Source organism: Diceros bicornis, chromosome 12 (genome assembly GCF_020826845.1).
Source record: "Diceros bicornis minor isolate mBicDic1 chromosome 12, mDicBic1.mat.cur, whole genome shotgun sequence".
Taxonomy (NCBI): domain Eukaryota; kingdom Metazoa; phylum Chordata; class Mammalia; order Perissodactyla; family Rhinocerotidae; genus Diceros; species Diceros bicornis.
In genome coordinates, this window is record NC_080751.1 from 30681986 (window position 1) to 30702513 (window position 20528).

At 37.3% G+C, this 20528-nt stretch overlaps 1 protein-coding gene and 1 long non-coding RNA gene across 2 annotated transcripts in view; one reads left to right on the forward strand and one right to left on the reverse strand.

The window, feature by feature from the left end:
* The window catches only part of EFEMP1 (EGF containing fibulin extracellular matrix protein 1), a 58209-nt gene that overhangs the window by 32062 nt on the left and 5619 nt on the right, over positions 1-20528 (forward strand). The window contains exons 5-10 of the mRNA XM_058551203.1: positions 8974-9096; positions 13008-13127; positions 14109-14228; positions 15520-15639; positions 19784-19907; positions 19992-20187. Of these exons, the coding sequence (XP_058407186.1) occupies positions 8974-9096; positions 13008-13127; positions 14109-14228; positions 15520-15639; positions 19784-19907; positions 19992-20187 (803 nt within the window). The remainder of the gene's footprint in view (positions 1-8973; positions 9097-13007; positions 13128-14108; positions 14229-15519; positions 15640-19783; positions 19908-19991; positions 20188-20528) is intronic.
* LOC131411953 (uncharacterized) overlaps positions 4007-20528 on the reverse strand; it is a 198955-nt gene continuing 182433 nt past the window's right edge. The window contains exons 5-6 of the long non-coding RNA XR_009221678.1: positions 6801-7000; positions 4007-6346 (exon numbers count right to left, since the gene is read on the reverse strand). This is a non-coding gene — a long non-coding RNA (uncharacterized LOC131411953). The remainder of the gene's footprint in view (positions 6347-6800; positions 7001-20528) is intronic.

Consider the following 20528-nt stretch of genomic DNA (forward strand, 5'->3'; position numbering starts at 1 on the left):
ATTTAGACTCTCCTTAAGGCTAGCGTATAGTAATTTTCTTTTAATGTTCCCTCAATACTTGAAAAGATTATGTATTCTGTACAGTGTTCCATATATGTCAATTAGTTCAAAGTTTTTAATCATGTTATTTATATTTTCTATTCATTTCTGAAAATGTATGCTTATTCTTTTAGTTATTGGGAGAAGTATGTCAAAATCTCTTACTGTAAGTGTATTTATTCATTTTTTCCTTTAGCTTTATCCATTTTTGCTTTATCTGTATTGAGGCTATGTGATTAAATGCAGTTAAATTTAGAATTTCTGCATTTTCCTGATGAACTAAAACTTTTGTTAGTACGTAGTATTATTTTTTATTCTCTAGTAATTTTTTTTCTCTTAGAGTCAACTTTGTCTTATATTAATATTGCAAAGCCAACTTTCTTTTGGTTAGTGTTTGCATGGTATTTTTTCCATCTTTTTTCTTTAATCTATCTGTGTCATTATATTTAATTGTTTTTTTTGAAGCAGCATATTCTGGTTTTGTTTTTTTAATCAATGTGAATTCTTGGTTTTTAGTAAGAGCATTTAATCCACCTACATTTAATGTAACTATTGATATGTTTAGGTGTAAGCTACCATTTTACTATTTGCCTCTATTTGTTCTGCACGTTTTAGTTTGCTGTTTCTTTCCTTTCTTGCCTTCTCTCTAAAATGATGGACTATTTTGTATTATTCCATTTTCTCCTGTATTAACTTTGCAGTTTTATACTGTTTTACTATTCTTTTATTGTTTTTCCCTAGGGATTACTTTAACGTGCATCCTTGACTTATCAAAGTCTAAAATAAATTAGTAGTTGTACCTCTTCCCAGACTATGCAAGGACCTTAAAATACTTAAACTCCATTTACCTTCCTGCCAACCTATGTGCTATCATTCTCATGTATTTTAATTCTAAATATTTTATAAATCCCTAAAGACTTGACTATTATTGTTTTATACAGTCAGTATTTATTTAGATTTACCCACATATTTATCCTTTCATTGCTTTTCATTGTGCTGGAATTTTGAATCAAAAAGAGAAAAGAAAAGGGAATTTAGTGCAAATTTGGTGAGTTACCCCCATCTTCATCCTAATTCTCTGCTCCATTTGGAATTCAGAAAAACATAAGGACCCTGAGTCATATAGGGAAACATTGTGCAGAAACAACATAAGTAAGATGAAATGAAATGGGTAGGAAAATACACACAAGAAGGTAACATGCTCTGAAGGCAAGTGGGGCAAAGATAAACTTTATTTAAAAAGCCTTAGGCAGTTAATGATTTGGAGAAGTATTGCCGAGTTACACTCAGCAAATTTAGTAGTATGTCTCAATTTAGTGGGCACAAAAGCTGTTTATTGTTGAATGAACAACAAGTATAATGAGAGTGGTCTCATACAATTAGGAGGTCACCAAGCCATACTTGTTATAATTGGCATTGCCATAGCCAGGAGCTTATGCGACTTCAGGTGACGGCTGGCCTAAAGGAATGAGCCAGGAATGTGTGTGCTTTGGGCTATGGAGACTGACTCATCTGGCTGTAATGACTCACGGAGGGAGGCCAGGAATCAAATCACAGTGCTCAGGCAGGGCATGGTGGACTGAGTTGAATGTAGTCAGTCTCCATTTAGTTCATCACTTTCCAAGGGTTTGATCTGGAGCTGGGGATGGGAGGCGGGTGGGAGGGGCAAGGTGAAGCCTTAGCGCACCAGGAAAACACAACTGAAATGTTACTGCAAGGGCATTCCAATAATAAGATGCGATCACAATTCCTCCAAAAGCCATCCAGTATAAGGCAGGTCCCCAGCTTGTACTGGATGGGCTTGACCTTTCACACAGAGGGTCTTTAATTTCTGGAACTGAGCCACCCCAGAGCAAAGACTGATGGTTCAGCTTCTTTCAAAATACAGTATTACCTCCACAAGGTTGTAGATTGATGATTGGTTGTAATATCATTCCAAATACCAGGGTCATCTTTTCTCAAACAATTTTTTAATGGATAATTAAGTTTAAGAAGAAAAAAGAGAGTTTAGCTGGGTTTGACGTATTCACAGAGATGTCAGAGAACATCCCTGACAATTAATAATCATTTATTAGTAGAAAATGTTTTTTCCTTAAGATTCTGAAAGTAATAAGCTTCACTTTGCCAGTGTGCAAAAAGGGCGGAAGAATGAGAATTAAGGCCTTTGTTTTTGCTTGTTCTGTTTTAGCCTATGACTGGTTCATTTGGTTTGTATGTAGTACAGATGAGTCACGAGTTGAGTGTTCACGTGCACCAGTTGGTTTTTCTCCCCCATCTTCAGGAACTGTATGTCTAACCTCATCCAATCATCTTGCAAATGAACACCACTAGCCACAGAGGATACTAGGTGAGAGAAGGTTGATTTGCAGTGTAAATCCATCATCATTGCTAGAAAAGCAACTCTGCATACATGTAGCATGGTTTTCCTATATAGAAACAGCATATTTCAAGGTTCTGATAGAACACAGTGCAATGCCAAAGACACTTGATTCACCACTCTCTAAAAGAAAGAAATGAACTATCAGGGAGGCTGATAATTGTTGATTTTGGTGATATTTTTGTTTATCATTTAAAGCACACCAAATTATTAACAATCTGTTTTGCCAGAACAGATAAGAATCTAGAACTATAAATCTACTGCTGGCCATCGATGAAGACAGTCCTCTTTTGTTACTTAATATCAGTATTTATTTTCTCCACTAGAACTGCTTAGCTTGGGTGAATTCTAGATGATAATTTCAGAAGGGTGAAAAGCTAACTAGAACTGGGCATTTAGCCCAGATAAATCTGATTCCAGTACTATGAAAGAAGCAGCAAGGGAAATAGGAAGTCTTTGACAAAAATTGTTGATAATTGGCTAAGGACTGGGGAGGGAAACAGAAGACTTGGAGAGCTATGAATGTTATTCTAATGTAGAAGAAAGACACAAGGGAGGAATCAAAGTGCTACAGATTAACAACCCTCTCTTTAATTCTAAGAAAAATTAAATATATATATACAACTACAATCAAACTTCTGCTATTCAGAACCCTTAAGAAATAAATCTTTCTGGAGACCTAAATTGCAGAGGCAAAATAGAAATCTTGGGTTCGAATCTCTGCTCTGTGTGACCTTGGGCAGGTCACCTCACCAATCTACATTTCAGTGATATCCTCCTGCCTCATACATAAATTATGGATGATGTGACCACTTATTCCACAGGGCATTATTAGGATTAAATCAGAGGCTTGTAAATCTGATTTCCTAATAAAATAATAGATGTATAAATATTGCTAAGCATTTACCTATTTTTTATACCAATGAATTTTAGAATTTTAACAAATTTCTATATGAAGTTATATAAAAGATTACACTTTCTTCTTAATCAGATTTCAATCAACATAATTTAATGCCAGGATGACTCAGATTATCATTATCAATAGCCATTAATGGATGTGGCAGTAGTAAAACAGCAATGCCCTCAGCTCCTGCTGAAATAGTTCCTACCTTTCAGGATTATATTGAAAAATAGGATGAATACCCAAAATAACTATAAGATCTTCATCCAATGAGTCCCTTTTATTTAAAAAGTTTCATGGAATAAGTAGAAAAAGTACTTTGCTGGAAACTAATTTATTGTCCTATCACTAAAAAGCATTAGGACCAATCATTCTGAGCAGATGCGTATCTATCTAAATCATTAAGAATGTGGGGGGGGGGGGGGCAGGTGGAAGCAAGAAAGAAAGAAAAGGAAAGAAAGAGGCCAGGAGTAAAGTAGCTCCTCCTCACAGCAAACATGAATGCTTGACCTTTTTTTCCCCCTACTTTACTCCATTTATGAGATTAAATCAGTACGGTTGAGGAAGACATAATAAAGTTTTAAATCCACATGGCCGCAACTTATATTTAACAGTACCTTTTCTTTAATCACAGAATTTCAGAGAACAGCACCATCAAATATTTACAAGGCATGCACAGTGTCCCACACAGAACTAGTAAAGATGTGGTTATTTTATTCTAAAGGTTTACGATCTGGAAACAAAAAGATATATTTTGATGTTTCTGAACATTTCTTTTATCTGTGCATTATCATTAAAGATAGACAGTCTATTTTACAGATGGAGAAACAGAGAGAAAAAGAATTGCTACCATGGCCCTAGATCACATAGGCAGTGACAGAATCAAAATAGTTTCAGTCCCCTTCCTCCTATCTCAGTGCATTCTCATCACTGGTCCACGGTGGCTTATTCCAAAGTAGTTCTGATTACTCCTTAAACCTAAAGCAGCACAAATTAGAAAAGTCTAAGTGGTAATCCACAGCATTTAAGGTACGGAAAGTTTTGCCCATGAAAATACACTGAAGTGACTCCATGTCGTGGTAAGTTATCAAATTATGGAAAGAACATTGCAGAGATTAAAATGTTGCATAAGAGAAAGAAAGCAGCATGAGTCAGGGGTTTGGGAAATATGAGTCAGACTGAAGGGAAGGAGCCAAAAACATAGAGAATGAGGGCCTAAGCAGGGACTTAATGGACAGCACAAAGATTTGGACACAGTTGCCTTCATTAACTTTGAGAGAAAACCAAATATGCAGTTCCATAGACTGGGGGTCAGTGTGATAAAGAAGCTAGAAGTGAGAGGTGAGCAAAGATCAGACTGGATTATTTAAAGCAATGATGGTGCCAAAGTCAGCAAGAGAGGGACCTACAATAGTATAAATCACTAGGAGGGAGAGTGTGGGCACATTTTTGAAAAATGAGGGAATCACCAAATATTGCCATTAGCTATTCTTAACGCATTAGAATGATGAAATATGAGTTCATTTACGTGTTGTGATATTTTAGGAAGCACATTCTATTATTTTGTTCTTTAGTAATGTTTACATTAGGCTATGTCTACATAGTTCAGAGCTGCTCCCTATGGTGTTCAATCCAAACTCTAATCCCACCTTTAAGGCCCTGAATTTTGCTAATGACTTGAGCTACCATTTTATGAGTGTGTTCAACCATGCACAGGCACCAGGCTTCTCATGCACAGCCCCTCCAGCCATGCTGATTCCAGCTGTCTGCCATTCTTCTCATGCAAACCACTTTTGTCTTATCATTGTTTTCTATTGTGACTTGTCTTCTGCCTAGAAATAGCCTCCTATTTCTGCCAATCTGTGTACCTTACCTTCTTCAAAATGCAGCTCAAAACTCACCTTTTCAGGCAAACCTTCCTCAGCCTCCCACCTTTGATGCTGCCTTATTCCTCCTAGCTTCTGCACTTCTCAACTCCATTGTTTTATATCCATTTCCATTTGCTGACATCTTGCTGGTTGTGCTGTGTTTCTTACATTTTGCCTGTTACTCTGCCTTGTAAATGTTCAGTTCCATGAGATATAACACTGATCCTACTTTCCTTAAACTCTAGGCATCAGTTCTCAGAAAACAACCATGATTCATTCATCCATTTATTGAAAAAATATTTGTCGAAAACATACCATGTTTCATGCACTCTGCTAGATGCTAGGAATACAGAAATAAGTAAATCATAGACCCCATCCTCAAAGAGCTTGGGTCCAGGGCCCAGGGAATGTGTTAACTGACTGCCTAAAGGACCTAGTGAACTTAACTGTCAAGGATAACTTATAAATAGTTTAAAAACAAAACAAAAACTCCTCTCCCTAGAGTACTTTTTCCTAGATTCTCAGGAAAATCATGGCTGACTTGAGTAGTTTCCTTTGTGACTAAAGCATTGCTTTTACCAGTATAGATATTCTGACCACAGAGGACTTTCATAAACACCTGGGAGATCCAGGTGTTCTGGTGCCTCGGCACAGGGACGGATATTCTGCTCTGAATTTCTGACATAGTTGTATATTTTAATGATTTTCTTATCACATTGAACTTTATGATATTTAAGACAAATATAAATGCATACAAGTAGAAAAAACAAGCATAAAAAAGCTTAACAATGTATAACAATTCTTATATGACTTTGTATAGATGTGTGAATAAACAATAAGAGGATCTCAAAGTACAACTTTCAAAATGATAAAACTGTCATTTAAGTACACTATTAAATTGACGGTATAATTGAAGATAGTTCAAAGAAATTCAGTCTATGTATATATCCTTCAGCATTAGATAACCTGCTAAGAGTAAAGGAGAGGATAAATATTCTACACCCGAGTCAGAGAAGCCATAAATCAAAATATAGTCAGTTCATTTACTAGCAGATCCAGCTCAAGGTGTATGATGAAGCATGCATTCAACTCCTTTGGAATAATTTCTTGAAAGGGGATTTCATTCAACTGTGTTTTATTGAATTTCAGGAGGTTTCCCATCTGAAAGAATTAAAAATAAGTGAGTCTAGGTAAGTAGAAGAAAGTGTACAAAAAATATCACCAGTCACTTCTAGGTGAGGTGAGTCCTATTACAGTTTAGCTCGTTTTTTTGATAGAGAAATGGAAAGAATATAGTGGCAGTGGAGGCAGTGGTATTTTATTTTTTGTTTTTTTTTTATTAAATTATTCTAACTCACCTAATGTTTTTATTAAATAATCCTTCTCAGAAAGTAAACGGACCTGCTTCTTAAGAAGGAGCAGGTCCAGGTAGCATGGTTTTTATGTTTAAAACCTATTTAATGATATATTAATTCCACTGGAAATGTTAGGCTATTTTTCAAAGAGACAGAATTAAACGACAAGAAAGAAGGAAGGAAATTGTAGGACATCAGGAATGCAGTGGGGTGGAGACATCTTTGCAGAGAGATGTCTCAGAAAGAAAAGCCACGCTCACTGGTGAGGCCTCTCTTAGAAAATGCAGCAGCCAGCCGAGTCCTTGATCTTCTGCCAGCATGTACTGAGGAAACTTGCCACATCTGAATCTCACATTGCAGTATCTCTCAGGGCTGTTATCACTGCAAATGCTGGCAAATGTTCTTGACATAAAACAATAGGAATTCTGCTGTCATTTCTGCATTAGCGAGTCATAAAGCTCTGAAAGAAACCCCAGTAGAAATGTTTTCATGAAGTGTATATGAGAAAATAATAAAAGGCAAACAAAAGAGCAGATAATTTTAAAGCAAGGTTACTGCACCTTTGCATAGTACCTAAAAAGGACAGAGTTGTAACAGTGATTTGAAAATAATAATAATAGATTTCAAAACAAAAATAAAAAACAATACCAAAAATATTCGCCAAAACTTTAAAACCAGGTTCAAAGAATTATGTAATAGATGCTTTTATAGGTTATCATCCAATAAACAGCCATACATCCCTCGAGTATTTTTGATCTCCCCTCCCTCTTTCTTTTGGAAAAAATGCTTCTTATCATTTCCACACCCAGCTAATTGAAAGCTGATATCTGAGAACAACTTCCTACATTATTACACTGGGTAGTGTAAGTGCAGCAATTCTTCTTGGGAATATAGAAAGATGAAAGGCCACACACCAGGAGCCACTCTCCGAACTTCTTCAAGGGAGGGCAGGAATTGATGAATAAATTCTAATTACTGATGGCTCATTTTTTAATTGATTCTTGGCCCATTATTTCTTCCAAAGCACCACCGTGGGTCTAACACACTGACGATCTAAGGCGCCCTAAGCCTGCCTCAGTTTTTATGCAAAATTTGTCATCTAGGAATTACAAGTTTTATGATATATTTTTTTTTTTTTTTAAGATTTTATTTATTTTTTTCTCCCCAAAGCCCCGGTAGATAGTTGTATGTCATAGCTGCACATCCTTTTAGTTGCTGTATGTGGGACTCAGCCTCAGGATGGACGGAGAAGTGGTGCCTCGGTGCGCGCCCGGGATCCGAACCCGGGCCACCAGCATCGGAGCGCGCGCACTTAACCACCAAGCCACGGGGCCGGCCCAGTTTTATGATATTTTTTAATGAAGCTTAGTGTCTTCAGTTGTTGAAGAATGCCAAAATACATAATCCTTTCATCTGTGCTATTTAACTTCATAATATGAGAGATTTGAATGAATGCAAAGGTGATGTAGATAAGACAAAATTAAATTTCACTTATAAATTACTGTAATATGAACGCACACACAAAAATTCACATCACATTTTGATCCCAAAGAAATTCGTTATAACAGGTTCATTAAATTATGACTGAGCATTTTTTACTTTTCTAGAACTATAATCTTCTTACTCCTTAAGGCACATTTAGTAAATTATCCCCAGAAGTGAAATGCTTTGGGAAAATATGTATTTTAAACTATATCAGCTTATCTCTCCTAGAGGAATATGATCAAATTGAATCTTTTGCATTTAGAAATTTGCAATGAAAGGTTTATACATTCATGTTATGCTCAAGTTTGCCAAAAAAAAAAAAGAACAGCAATAGGGAATGTATAAAATTAAAAATAACATTATACAAAATATTAAATTTAATGCATTTAAATGCGTTAACAAATTAAATCAATTATACCCAGTTATTAGGGAGAGTTTTAGAGATTTCTCAATAGAAATTATCTCAAATGTGATATATTGCATGGAAAAAGCAAATATCAAACAATTTATTTCCATTTTAAAACACACAAAACAACACTGTATATTCTAAGGGGTGCATATCTATATAATAAAAATATAAAAACATCTCAGGAAAGAATTCACACCTACCAGCATAGTGGCAGGTGGTGGGTAAAGGGATGAGGATAGAGTAAGGCTTTAGCTATATCTCAAATGTTTCATTTCTTAACAAAATAAAGTGAGCTGAGGCAAGCATGGCAAAATGTTAGCATTTGTTAAATGTAAGTGGTACATACTGGTATCTATGAAATTGTCTTCTGAACACTTGAAATAATTTATAATTTAAAACATTTTCAGTATAACAATATTATAATGTTTTAAGAATAAAGTAAAAACTTGGTTTCTTTAAGAAAAGTACGAGAGCAAAACAGAGGAAATAACATCTTCACAACCAACTCAAACTCCTTCTGTGCTGCATGTCTTTAACAGACATAGATGAGTGCACTGCAGGGACGCACAACTGTAGAGCGGACCAAGTGTGCATCAACTTACGAGGCTCCTTCTCCTGTCAGTGCCCTCCGGGGTATCAAAAGAGAGGAGAGCAGTGTATAGGTAAGTACAATAATGCAGTAAGCAAAGTCCTGTCTTAAGCATCTTAATTGTTTAAACCTTAGGCAATCAAAACAAAGCAATCATATTTATTTGGAGAATGATAGCTAACAACTGCTTATTCTTCCATTGACTACCATTCCCTTTTCCACGTTAACGAGAAAGAATTAACCTTAACGATTGAGCATATTCTGAATATCAAAGTCTTGGTTACATGTTAGACTAAGCAAAATCAGAAATTTGGGGTATGAATGGGACCACAAAAGCAACTAAAAAGATAATTTTAAATTAGCGATTTGGGGGCCATAGCACTAAAACACCCATGATATAGGCTTCATTCACTGGTTCATAGCATAGCTTAGCTTATAGGGTAAATGGTGAGGTTCAAATCGCAGCTCCACCCCTAACTCACTTTGAGGCCTTGGGCAAGTTATTTAAATTCTCTGTGTCTCACTATGGAGATAATACTAGCCCCTACCTCAGGAGCTCTGTGTGGGAGTGCTTAGAACAGTACCTGGTCTTGGGCTGAATAGTGCTATCATTATGTAATGAGCTAACAGACTAGACATTCTTTATGTTGCAAGCTGGGGCAGTGCTAGGAATGCAACCCTAAGTGCAGCATGTGCCTCTACTTGAGCTCCCTGAGGACAGGGGCCAGGTCTGGTTTGTGTCACTGCTGTCTCCCCAGTCCCTGAAGAGTGCCTGCCAAGTAGATGCTCTATGCATGTTTTTTGAATGACTGAAAGAATGTGGTATGGAGAGACTGACTGGCAAATAAGTAGTAATCTAAAGTGTTCTGGGCTCAATCATGAGGCCCAGCTTTAGGCATGAAACTCTCTAATTGACTCCATTGCTTTATATAACACCTCATACCATAGATCAGTGAAAAGTCCTTATTTTCTCTTAGGAACAGAGGATGAGGATGTGGGGACAGGCAACCAGCATCAATTTTCACCTGAGACTGTGAGCTGTTGATAGCAGGATGTCAACACTGAGCTCCTCATAGTCCCTGGCTCAGTTCTGCCTGCCACAATTCTGTGCCTAGATGCTGGGGTTGGTGCCTAGCTTCCGAGGAAGGCCAAGAGTTTGCAGTGACTGAAGCTGTGATTTAGGAGAAGATTTTGTGGAAAACTCCATAGGCACCAAAGTTTTGCCCACTGTGTTAGTCAGGGAAGTAAACAATTGAGGGAATAAAAAGTCCAGAAAAAGAACTAACCCAACCTACTGCGGGAAGAATCAAAGAAAATGAAATAGATGGTTAGAACCTTTCAGATCTAATCATGTGGTTTCCCTTCTATTTCCCTTACCCATAGAGCCAACTCTACATTCCTCAACAGAGCATACAAGGTCTTCCTTAACTTGATCTTTGCCCAGCTCTGTTGCATGAAGACCCCTCTCCCCACAAAAAATTGTACTCCAGCTTTATCTCACTAGTTATACTTCCCCATATACATCACACTGTCACACTTTATTGAGGGCTGACTAGATACCAGGCACTGCTCTAGGTGCTGGGTTATCATGGTGAACCAACAGATTTTACAGAATCATGGCCCTCATGGATCTATTAGAAAGTACTATTTATACAAATTAGCTATTGATACTAACACTTGGCTGTAAGAGTTGGTAGTAGACAGAACTGTACTAAAATTGCTCTTAATTAATATGAAATTTCCATTCATTCAACTAATGTTTATTGAGCACCCACTATGCCAGGCACTGTTCCAGATATTAAGCATACAGCAGTGAATGGACAAAAAATACTCTATTTCTACCTCAAGAGGAGGAGACAGGTCTTATTTGGAATGCATTATAGTGATGGAGACAGACAAGTAGCAAATAAACACAAAACACAATGTCAACGAGTGTCAATGGCTACAAAGAAATACAAAGCAGGATAAGGGGATAGATAGGGCAGAAGATGCGATTTTATATGGATGGACAGAGATGGCCTCCCTGAGGTGACATTTGAGCAGACTCCTAAATAAAGGAGGGGGGAAGCCATGTGAATATCATTATTATTTACTTCAATACAGTCATGTGCCACAAAACATTTCAGTCAATGATAGATCGCATATACCACAGTGGTTCCATAAGATTAGTACCATATAGCCTAGGTGTGTAGTAGGCTACACCATCTAGGTTTGTGTAAGTACTGTAGGGGAGGAAGAAATTTTCCTCTACCTTTCTAGGTACTTCTGGCTGGTCTAAGAATTAAATTGACATGAGACAGATTAACAGGAGAAAAACAAATAAAGTTCTAATAACACGTATACATGGGAAAAACCCAGGAAAATCAAGTAACTCACCAAAATGGCCAAAGCCTTCACCTTAAATACCATCCTCAGCTAAAGACAAAAGATGTTGGGGGTGGGGAGAGTCAGGGACTTCAAAGGGAAGGAAGGCAATTCACAGGAAGGTGAAAAGGAGCAAACATTTGGAAAACAAATGTTTGGCCATACAGAAATAGAAGAACACAGTGGGAAGCCCAACAAACAGGCTTTTCTAGGTTCCTCCCTGCCTACCACCTTGTTCCTGTTATGCTAAGATGATAGCTCCTTTCCTGAGACAGCTTTTTTTATTTGAATTCTTTTAGGCAGTTAAGGGAAAGGTAACAAGAAAAACTTCCTGAGTCTTTTGTTCCTTAAAAATAATCAGCCTAAAATAATCCTCACGTTCGACACATTTTGGGGTGGCAAATTTTGTTCCCCTTCGGTATAATCTATGATGTTCGCACAACGACAAAATCACCTAGTGACACATTTCTCAAAACATATCCCTGTCATTAAGCAATGCATGACCATATTCAAGTTAAATCAAGTATATTTTGCAACTTATTAATAATAGCTCCCATTTATATTTACCTGTTTTGTTCAAGGAAGTTTGCCTACATTATCTCATGTAATCCTCTCAACAATTCTACCACATTGTTGTATTACTTACAGAAAAGGAAATGGAAGCTCTGAGAGGTTAAGACCAAGCTAGTAATTGCCAGAACAAAGATTCAAACTCAGGTTACCCTGAGGCCACTTGAGCACACTGCCTCCCACACTTTTAGTTATGAAAATACCAGCAGAGCTCAGTGTAAAGTTTTGTTTTCTTTTTGTTTTTTTCCCATAAGACTGTGTCACTATATTGTCTTACATTATACATATAATTATTTGAAATTACACACGCCATGTTGGAGTTGTCCAAAGTGTAGAGTTATGAATTAATGAAATCTTATTATGCTTCTAAGATGTTAATCCTACTCTGCAAGTTCTCAGTTGAGCATTTTATAGTTGGAAATATTTATATGAGAAGGACATGGGCTGGAATGCTTCATCAATGTGTCAGAAGAGCACTCTCAAGAGGTAACTTGTTTAGCATCCTATTCCTTCCACAGTGTTCTTTCATTTGGTGCTCACAGAAACTTCATAACATACACATAGCAAGCATTACTATCTACATTTTACGGAAGAAAAAAATCAAAATACTGAACATTTAAGTAACTTCACCAGGATCACCAAACAGCAGCCCACACTTCCTTTCTCTTAGTTCTGTGCCACATCATTCAGTTCTTCCATAGTTCTTTTTTACTTCTGTCATTATAAATAAGCTTTTAGACCCCCAAACGGACATTCTCATATATATGTGAAATAGTTTTAATTACTTTTCTCTCTTTAAATTTCAACTCACCCAACCTGGTTTATGAAGTCTTTGTTCTTAACATCTCACTTAACTGCAGAATGCAGACCAAAATATATTTATAAACACATATATCTTAATTTAAAAAAAGAGAGAAAAATAATTACTTTTCAAATGAGATCTTCTCTAGATAGGTTTTCTAGATAATGTTCTGCTGAGAACTTGAGAGGAAACAGCTGTGGATAGTCAATAATTTGGTTCTCCTTGTGTGTGTGTGCCTGATAACCTAGATATAGATGAATGCGCCATCCCTCCATATTGCCACCAAAGATGCGTGAACACACCAGGATCATTTTATTGCCAGTGCAGTCCTGGATTTCAGTTGGCCGCAAACAACTATACGTGCGTAGGTAAGCCTTTTGGGAATTACCATCCTAACTGATTTGTCTTCAACAAAAGCAAACCCCATGCCATGCTGCAGTATTTCCAGTTTTCTATGTTCTTGAGTGAACTGATTTCCATCAATATCCATGCATAAAGCTGAAAAGACAATAACCAATCTGTTTCTTAAAACACATCAAGATATGAATGGAAAACTTTGTTAACCTTGGTTTTAGTTCTCTTCTGTGGGTATATCAAAAAATAAAAAGCTACACATCAATTGATAACACACACCAATTAGTCAACAATGTGTGATATAAATGCTGAAGATGCCAAAGGGATTACTGCAAGTTCAAGTACATAAACTTTCCACTGAAAGCGCATCTGATTTTTACATGCTTCTTCTCCCCTTTCAGAATGCAATGTCATGGCACACAATTTCAAGATTGGCATGACATAGAAAGAATCTAGTGCAGGAAAAATGCCTTTTCACAATATTTTCAGTGCCTTAGAGCATTGCAAAACTCTGTATGGGTCTCAAAGGCTTATGTTATAATTGTAATGGAATTTAACAGGACACATTTAAAAAGTAATAAATAGCACAGATAAATCTTCACTACAGCATGCTGAGAGACCATATCAGTATGAGTGTCTTGTATCAATTATTTATAGACTTGGCATTTTGCATCTGAACAACAATAAAAGAAAATAGATACTGGAATGTATATTTATTAGAATCATTAAATTCTTTTGGAAAGATTCATCAAACACCAAGTAACTGTCATTCCCAGAGAAAAAAGTATTCTGGTATTTCTAAAAGAAGTATATGACAGATGTTTGAAGTTGTTCCAACAAACATGAAACCTGAATGGATGTTCTCCAATGAGCTTCTGCAGGGCAAAGAATCCAGCTAGGGAGTTACTCACTTATCATCAGATGACATAGGTACAAAAGAACAAGAATATGTTTAAAGACATACGTATATAAATGTTTATAACCTTTCTTTTCAGACATAAATGAATGTGATGCCAGCAATCAATGTGCTCAGCAATGCTACAACATTCTTGGTTCATTCATCTGTCAGTGCAATCAAGGATATGAGCTAAGCAGTGACAGGCTCAACTGTGAAGGTAAAATATTTTCCAAATAATTTGTAATAAGAGTGCAGTCTCTGTGATTGCTGTGGCTTTATCGGATTATGTACCTGTTTATAGAAACAAATTGTTATCCATTGAAATTCTACTCTAAAATCCAGTTAATTTAATTCAGTTGTAACATTGGCTTTTTAGTATGTTATCAAGAGAAAGGAGAAGAAACAAAATAACTGAAATATTAGATACAGGCAGGGTCTAATAATTAGAAAGGGTGCTCTAGTGTCTTGCTTCTCAAAGTGTGACCCAAGAACCATCAGCATCGGCACCTCCTGGGTGCTTGTGAGAAATGCAGAATCTCAGGCCCGGCCCAGACCTACTGAGTCAGATTCTGCACCTTACAAGAACTCCTGGTGACTGGTGTGCGCATTTAAGTTCTAAAAGAGCTGACTGCATGTCAGAAACATTAGAACAGAAAACAAGAGACCTGGCCCTTAGTCTTATTCCTGCCACTATATGACTTGGGCACATTGCTTAAGTTGCCTGGGTTTCACTTTCCACATGAGTAAAAGGAGGGCCATTTAACTGAAGGAATGACCTTCAGAGTCCATTGCACATGCACATTCCACTGTGTCATTCAAAAAGCATAAGACATCCTGAAGGGGATGCCATTGACATTTGATGCCCCTGACTTCCTCATGGACCCTCTCAGCTTTACTTGGGGCCACCAAAGTGATACCTTATCCAGAGAGATCTCATATCATGCTACTGTGCTCAAAACCAAAAGAGGCTGGCACTGAACAGCTACCTCTGCCCTTAGGAGCAAACTATAGGGACATCACCATTGAGAAACACAAAGCATTCTTCCCCTGAAGGCCAGACCCTGCCAGGATGTCACCTCTAGAAGCTAGCACAGGGATGGGACTTGGAGTTCAAAGCTCAGATGAACTTGGCAGCAGAGCCACCCAATATCTGAGAAAGTAGATATGAATCTGCATCACGGGTGGGTCTGGAGAGCCCAACATGAAGAGCATCAACCATAAGCCAATTCATTCAGTCTGCTCAGCTAGTATGGTTAGGTCCAGGATTCGCCAAACTGTCAGCAATGATTGAGTAAAACTGATGGTAAGAAAAACTCTTTGTGCTGTGAAGTTCTAGGGGAAATGAGCTGATATTGTTAGAACTGCCCTTGAGCTTCTTATAAAGTATTGTATTTCTGTTTCAGAGTTTGCTGTGTTTTTGCTCTTTTACCTCATCTAAAAAAATATCACCAAACTACTGACATGTCAGTTTTTCAACTCTGTGTCCTTGCTCTTGCCTGATTCAACAGACATTGATGAATGCAGAACCTCAAGCTACCTGTGTCAATATCAATGTGTCAATGAACCTGGGAAATTCTCGTGTATGTGCCCCCAGGGATACCAAGTGGTGAGAAGTAGAACATGTCAGGGTAAGCCTTTGTTTTCATATCTGTTAAGTGTTCCATTTTAACCAGGAAGAGCAGGGAGGAAGTTATAGGATTCTCTACCATAGACTTTCATTTTTTCCAGCTTGAATATACAATTTGTGCTCTTTTTCCCCTGTTCATCATGAGACATGCATGTCTCATTAAGAGGGTATTCAATGTTAACACTGACCTTCCTTGAAATTTAAAGTAATTGTTATTCATTCTTAAAACAGAAATAATTTTAATAAAATATTGATATCCCTTCTATATAGCCTACATAATCTCTATAATATACATCATCTAATCATCCACCAGAAAAGATTCAATTATCAAACTATTTCACTGAGAGTTTGAGTCTAGAGCATAAGCTTAATATGTAGGTTAGGCATACCTCAAACCAGTCTCAATTGTCTAAAACACTAAGATTACAAATTGGGTAGTAGTTTCAGTGCTGAGAAAATCAAGTGTATTAAAATGTGCTTGAATTCTTCAGCAAAAAAACTATTGATCCAAAAATAGCTAATGTCCTTGGGTCCAGTTGTAAAATAAACATTCAAATGATCTTCACACCTACACATAGGTGGAAGAAGCAGCTCTCTACGTGGTATGATTTCAGAGTCTCTCCAGAAAATCTGAAAATACGCACTCTCTTCTCCCTACCTCCAATGCTGCGTGTAGCTTAAAATTTCTTTAACAGGGAAAAGACTGCTCAGATAAAATAAAAAATGTAGATAATCCTGGAAAAGCTAATACAAACATTTACATTTACATAAAGCAGTGAAAGAGTGAAAAAAATGACTGAACTTGAAGACAAAATCTGTTGAGTCCTAGCTGTGCTGGATTCTAACTGTACAATCTCAAATTATCAAACTTCTCTGAGCCTCAGTTTTCTCATTTGGAAAAGGAAGCTGAGGAAATGAAATGGAATAACAACATAAAAAAGATTTGTAACTATAAAGCCTGTACAATTCAAGATGTCTTTATGAAATTTACCTAACAATATCAATGACTAGTAGGAAATCTACTCCAGACAGTCTTTTTGAATCAGAATTGAGAGAGGGCACACAAGGGTAGTAGAATCCTGTTAAGAACGGAAAAGATCAAGGAAAAGAGACACAGGCGATTCTCAGCCTATGTCATGATTTTACAGGAGAATATTAACTCAGAGGAACATCCATGACCTTGGATTTCATAGTATGCAAATGATCGTTCAACTAGACTCCAATCATTAAGTGTGAGCATACATAATCAAAATATTGATAATTTCACAATGAATATCTTTATACCCCTTTCCAGGTTACTAGAGACTGTAATATTAATTGTGGAAAAATATTGTATTCCTGTGGTTTTACTTTCTGAACCCTAATTGAGACTTTTTTTTTTTTTGCTGAGGAAGTTTCACTCTGAGCTAACATCTGTTGCCAATCTTCCTTTCTCTTGTATGTGAGCCGTTGCCACAGCATGGCCACTGACAAGTAGTGTAGGTCCGTGCCCAGGAGCCAAACCTGGGCCGCCGAAGCAGAGTGGGCCAAACTTAACCACTAGGCCACCGGAGCAGTCCCCCTAATTGAGACTTTTAACATGAATATTACATGCAGAAAAATGTTAGCCAGTGAGCTATCTTAACCAATTTCCCTGGAGTCCTTCAAACAAATGTCTATGTGTTTCTGATCATAAATGGATTTGATACTTAGCAAAAGACAGAAACAAATTAACATACAGTGGAATCTTACCTGACTACTCTTTATATATATGGAAAAATTTATATCTGTTATAATTAAAGGTGAAAAATGCACTGGTATTGCAAATAGGGGATTCCTGAGTGTTATATCTTGAAGATATGCAGCTTCAGAATGTTTGGTTAAGTCAAAACATCTTTTGTGAAAGAGACATAATATTCCTTTAAGGTACAAGGCAATTGGTTTCCCCCACTGAAACCATCCCTTCCCAACCTCATCCACAGACTAAAGTAAAGCTGAAAGTTTGGATTCTTACCTTCTGCCAAAAGGCTTATTTTGGGAATGAAATAACTATTCTCATTTCCACAGTCTTGCAAAAAATGAAAACTCTGTGTTGGGGTTGGGAGGTGGAGGCGGCAGGGAGGGAGAGAAACAGAGAAACAGAGACAGAGAGAGAATACACATACACACAGACACACACCCATCAAATATTTTAATACTATTAATAATTTCTGAAAAACCTTCCAGAATGATTAAGGTGTTGATTATACTAGGCTCTAAATTACTAGAAGGAATAAATTAAATTATTACATAAAGTTTCCTTTTGCTGCTGTTGGACTTCATGTAACAAAACAGTCTTAGTTTTCCCTGTAGCTAAACAGCATCATCCTTTTTCAAAAAAGTGAAAAATATTGAAAGGGCAAGTCAATTGTGATTTCTTCTGAGGAAGCTAAGTTCTTTCTTTAGCTATATAGCCAGTCCAAAAGAAGACACTTCTTGTAACTGACTCTTGGAAACTGCACAGCTTTTCCAGTCTCCTCTTGGGTTCCGGATAGCTTTAGCCAGTTTGGAAGCTAAAAGAAAATGTTTCTCTCCAAAGACAAGGCACGGAATTATTCTTATTTAGAGGATGCAGTACCTTGCAGAGGAAAGATGCCTGTCACTAACTGTATGAACTTGCGTCAGCTGCTTAACCCTTATTTGTTGTTCCTCCATGTCAAATAGAGATAATATCTTTCTCGCCTATCTCCACATAGTTTGTGTAAGGAGCAACTTAGTTCAATTTAATATCTCTTAAAAGCCAGGTGCTCCAGTGCATTAATGCTAGGTGATGAAGTGATAAAAAGATGGATATGATAGCCTTTGGCCTCAAAGAGTTTACAAGCTAATAGAAGGATTAAGACAAATATGCAGATTTCAGTAATGCAAAGCAGAAAGCAATAAAGTCCCCAAAAGAGGAACATGAGGTGTGAGAATTCATAGAGGAGAAAGAGATCATATCCTAGCAATTAGCCCGTGACTGGCTTGCAGCAAGGATTCAGTAAATTACTTTTGGAATAAGTAAATTAATGAATGGAAATATCCAATTGTAGGGAAAGAATGATTCAGAAAAGGCTTATATTGGATAAAATCTAAATCACTATCCAAATGTAAAGGAAGATAGACATAGATAGAGATGTGGATATTGATATAATTTTTATTGTTGTTGTTGTAAATGGAATGGCTCTCTAGTGAAACTGTTCTCTCAGATGTCATCTAGCATCTCCTAATTCCCAAATCTAAAATCAGTCTTTGTCCAGCCTGGCCTATCCACAACCCTCCTTCCCAGGACTCTCTCTCCCTCTGACTTCCTTGCACTGCTTTTTCCTTGGTTGCCTGTCACCTCTGACAGCCCCTTTCTTACTTCCCCTTCTTCCATACTGTCTTTAAATAGCTATGCTCTACAAAGTGGAACACTTCATAGCCTCATTCTTGTGCTGTGCTTCCTCTGGACAGTATAATCCACTCCCAGAGCTCAACTCTCCACCAGCATGCTACTGCTTACCAAAACCACATCTCTAGCCTTTACCTCTCTCCCCTGTCTCTGAAGTTCCTGAGCTAGACAATAAACTGCCCTCTCCATAGTTTTTGCTTGCTGCTTTCTCAGCCTGGAACGCTCTCCCCACCCCAATCATGAAAATCCCATCTAACTACCACCCTTCAAGGTCAAATTGACATGCTCCGTCCTTCCTTCAGCCTTCCCTAATCCCCCAAGCAGAATTAATCAGCTCTGCTTCTAATCTTCCAGTGAACTCATCTATCTCTTATTTAATTCCATCTTATTTTATAATTAACTGTTGCCATGTCTATATTCCTAACTAACTTATAATCTCCCTGAGGGCAAGAAGTGGTGTCTTTCACTTTTATATATGCAGGGTCAATGGTTGGCATTTGGCTTTCACTTCAACAAATGAACAATAGGTGCTTGATAAAATATTATGAAATGACACATATTAGTCTATCTAAAATGGCTCAGCTACTTCTATCTGTCTGAATTAAATGCAGTGAACTCAGGTCCCACCCAGTCTTGTGTCTAAAAGCAAATTAAACACAGTCCAGATTCCCACACACCTTTCTTTGCAAACCTGAATCGGCCACTTATACAATTTACTTAGATCAGTAAACTCTTTGACTATATGTCTCTACAGATATAAATGAGTGTGAGACCACAAACGAATGTCGGGAAGATGAAATGTGTTGGAATTATCATGGCGGCTTCCGTTGTTACCCACGAAATCCTTGTCAAGATCCTTACGTTCTAACATCAGAGAAGTAAGAAAAATCAGAACTTTTGAAGGTGAGACTCTTCTGGTCTTACCAAACCAAACTGGTGAATATTTTTGTTTGTCTCTGCAGCCGATGTGTTTGCCCAGTATCAAATGCGGTGTGCCGAGAACTTCCCCAGTCCATAGTCTACAAATACATGAGCATCCGATCTGATAGGTCTGTGCCATCAGACATCTTCCAGATACAGGCCACAACTATTTATGCCAACACTATCAATACTTTTCGGATTAAATCTGGAAATGAAAATGGAGAGTTCTACCTAAGAGTAAGTATCCTGAGGGCAGCCTTAGCTGTTGAGGTTCAAGTTTGTTGTTGTTGTTGTTGTTTGTTAGTATTCACATGGAAAGAAAGCTAACATTTAAAGAGTTTTTGTGTGCAGACATTGTGTATGGCCTTCCTGTGTGCATTACCTCATTTAATCCTCTTGGTAACACTGTCAGATATTAATATTTATCTCCATTTTTTACAGAAGAGAAAAGTAAAACAGAGAGAGATTAAGTAGCTTCTCTAAAGTCACTCAGATACCAAGTTGCAGACTCTAATGGAGTTGTGTGTGACCACCAAAACACACAGCCTACACAAACATACACACACCAAATAGATACC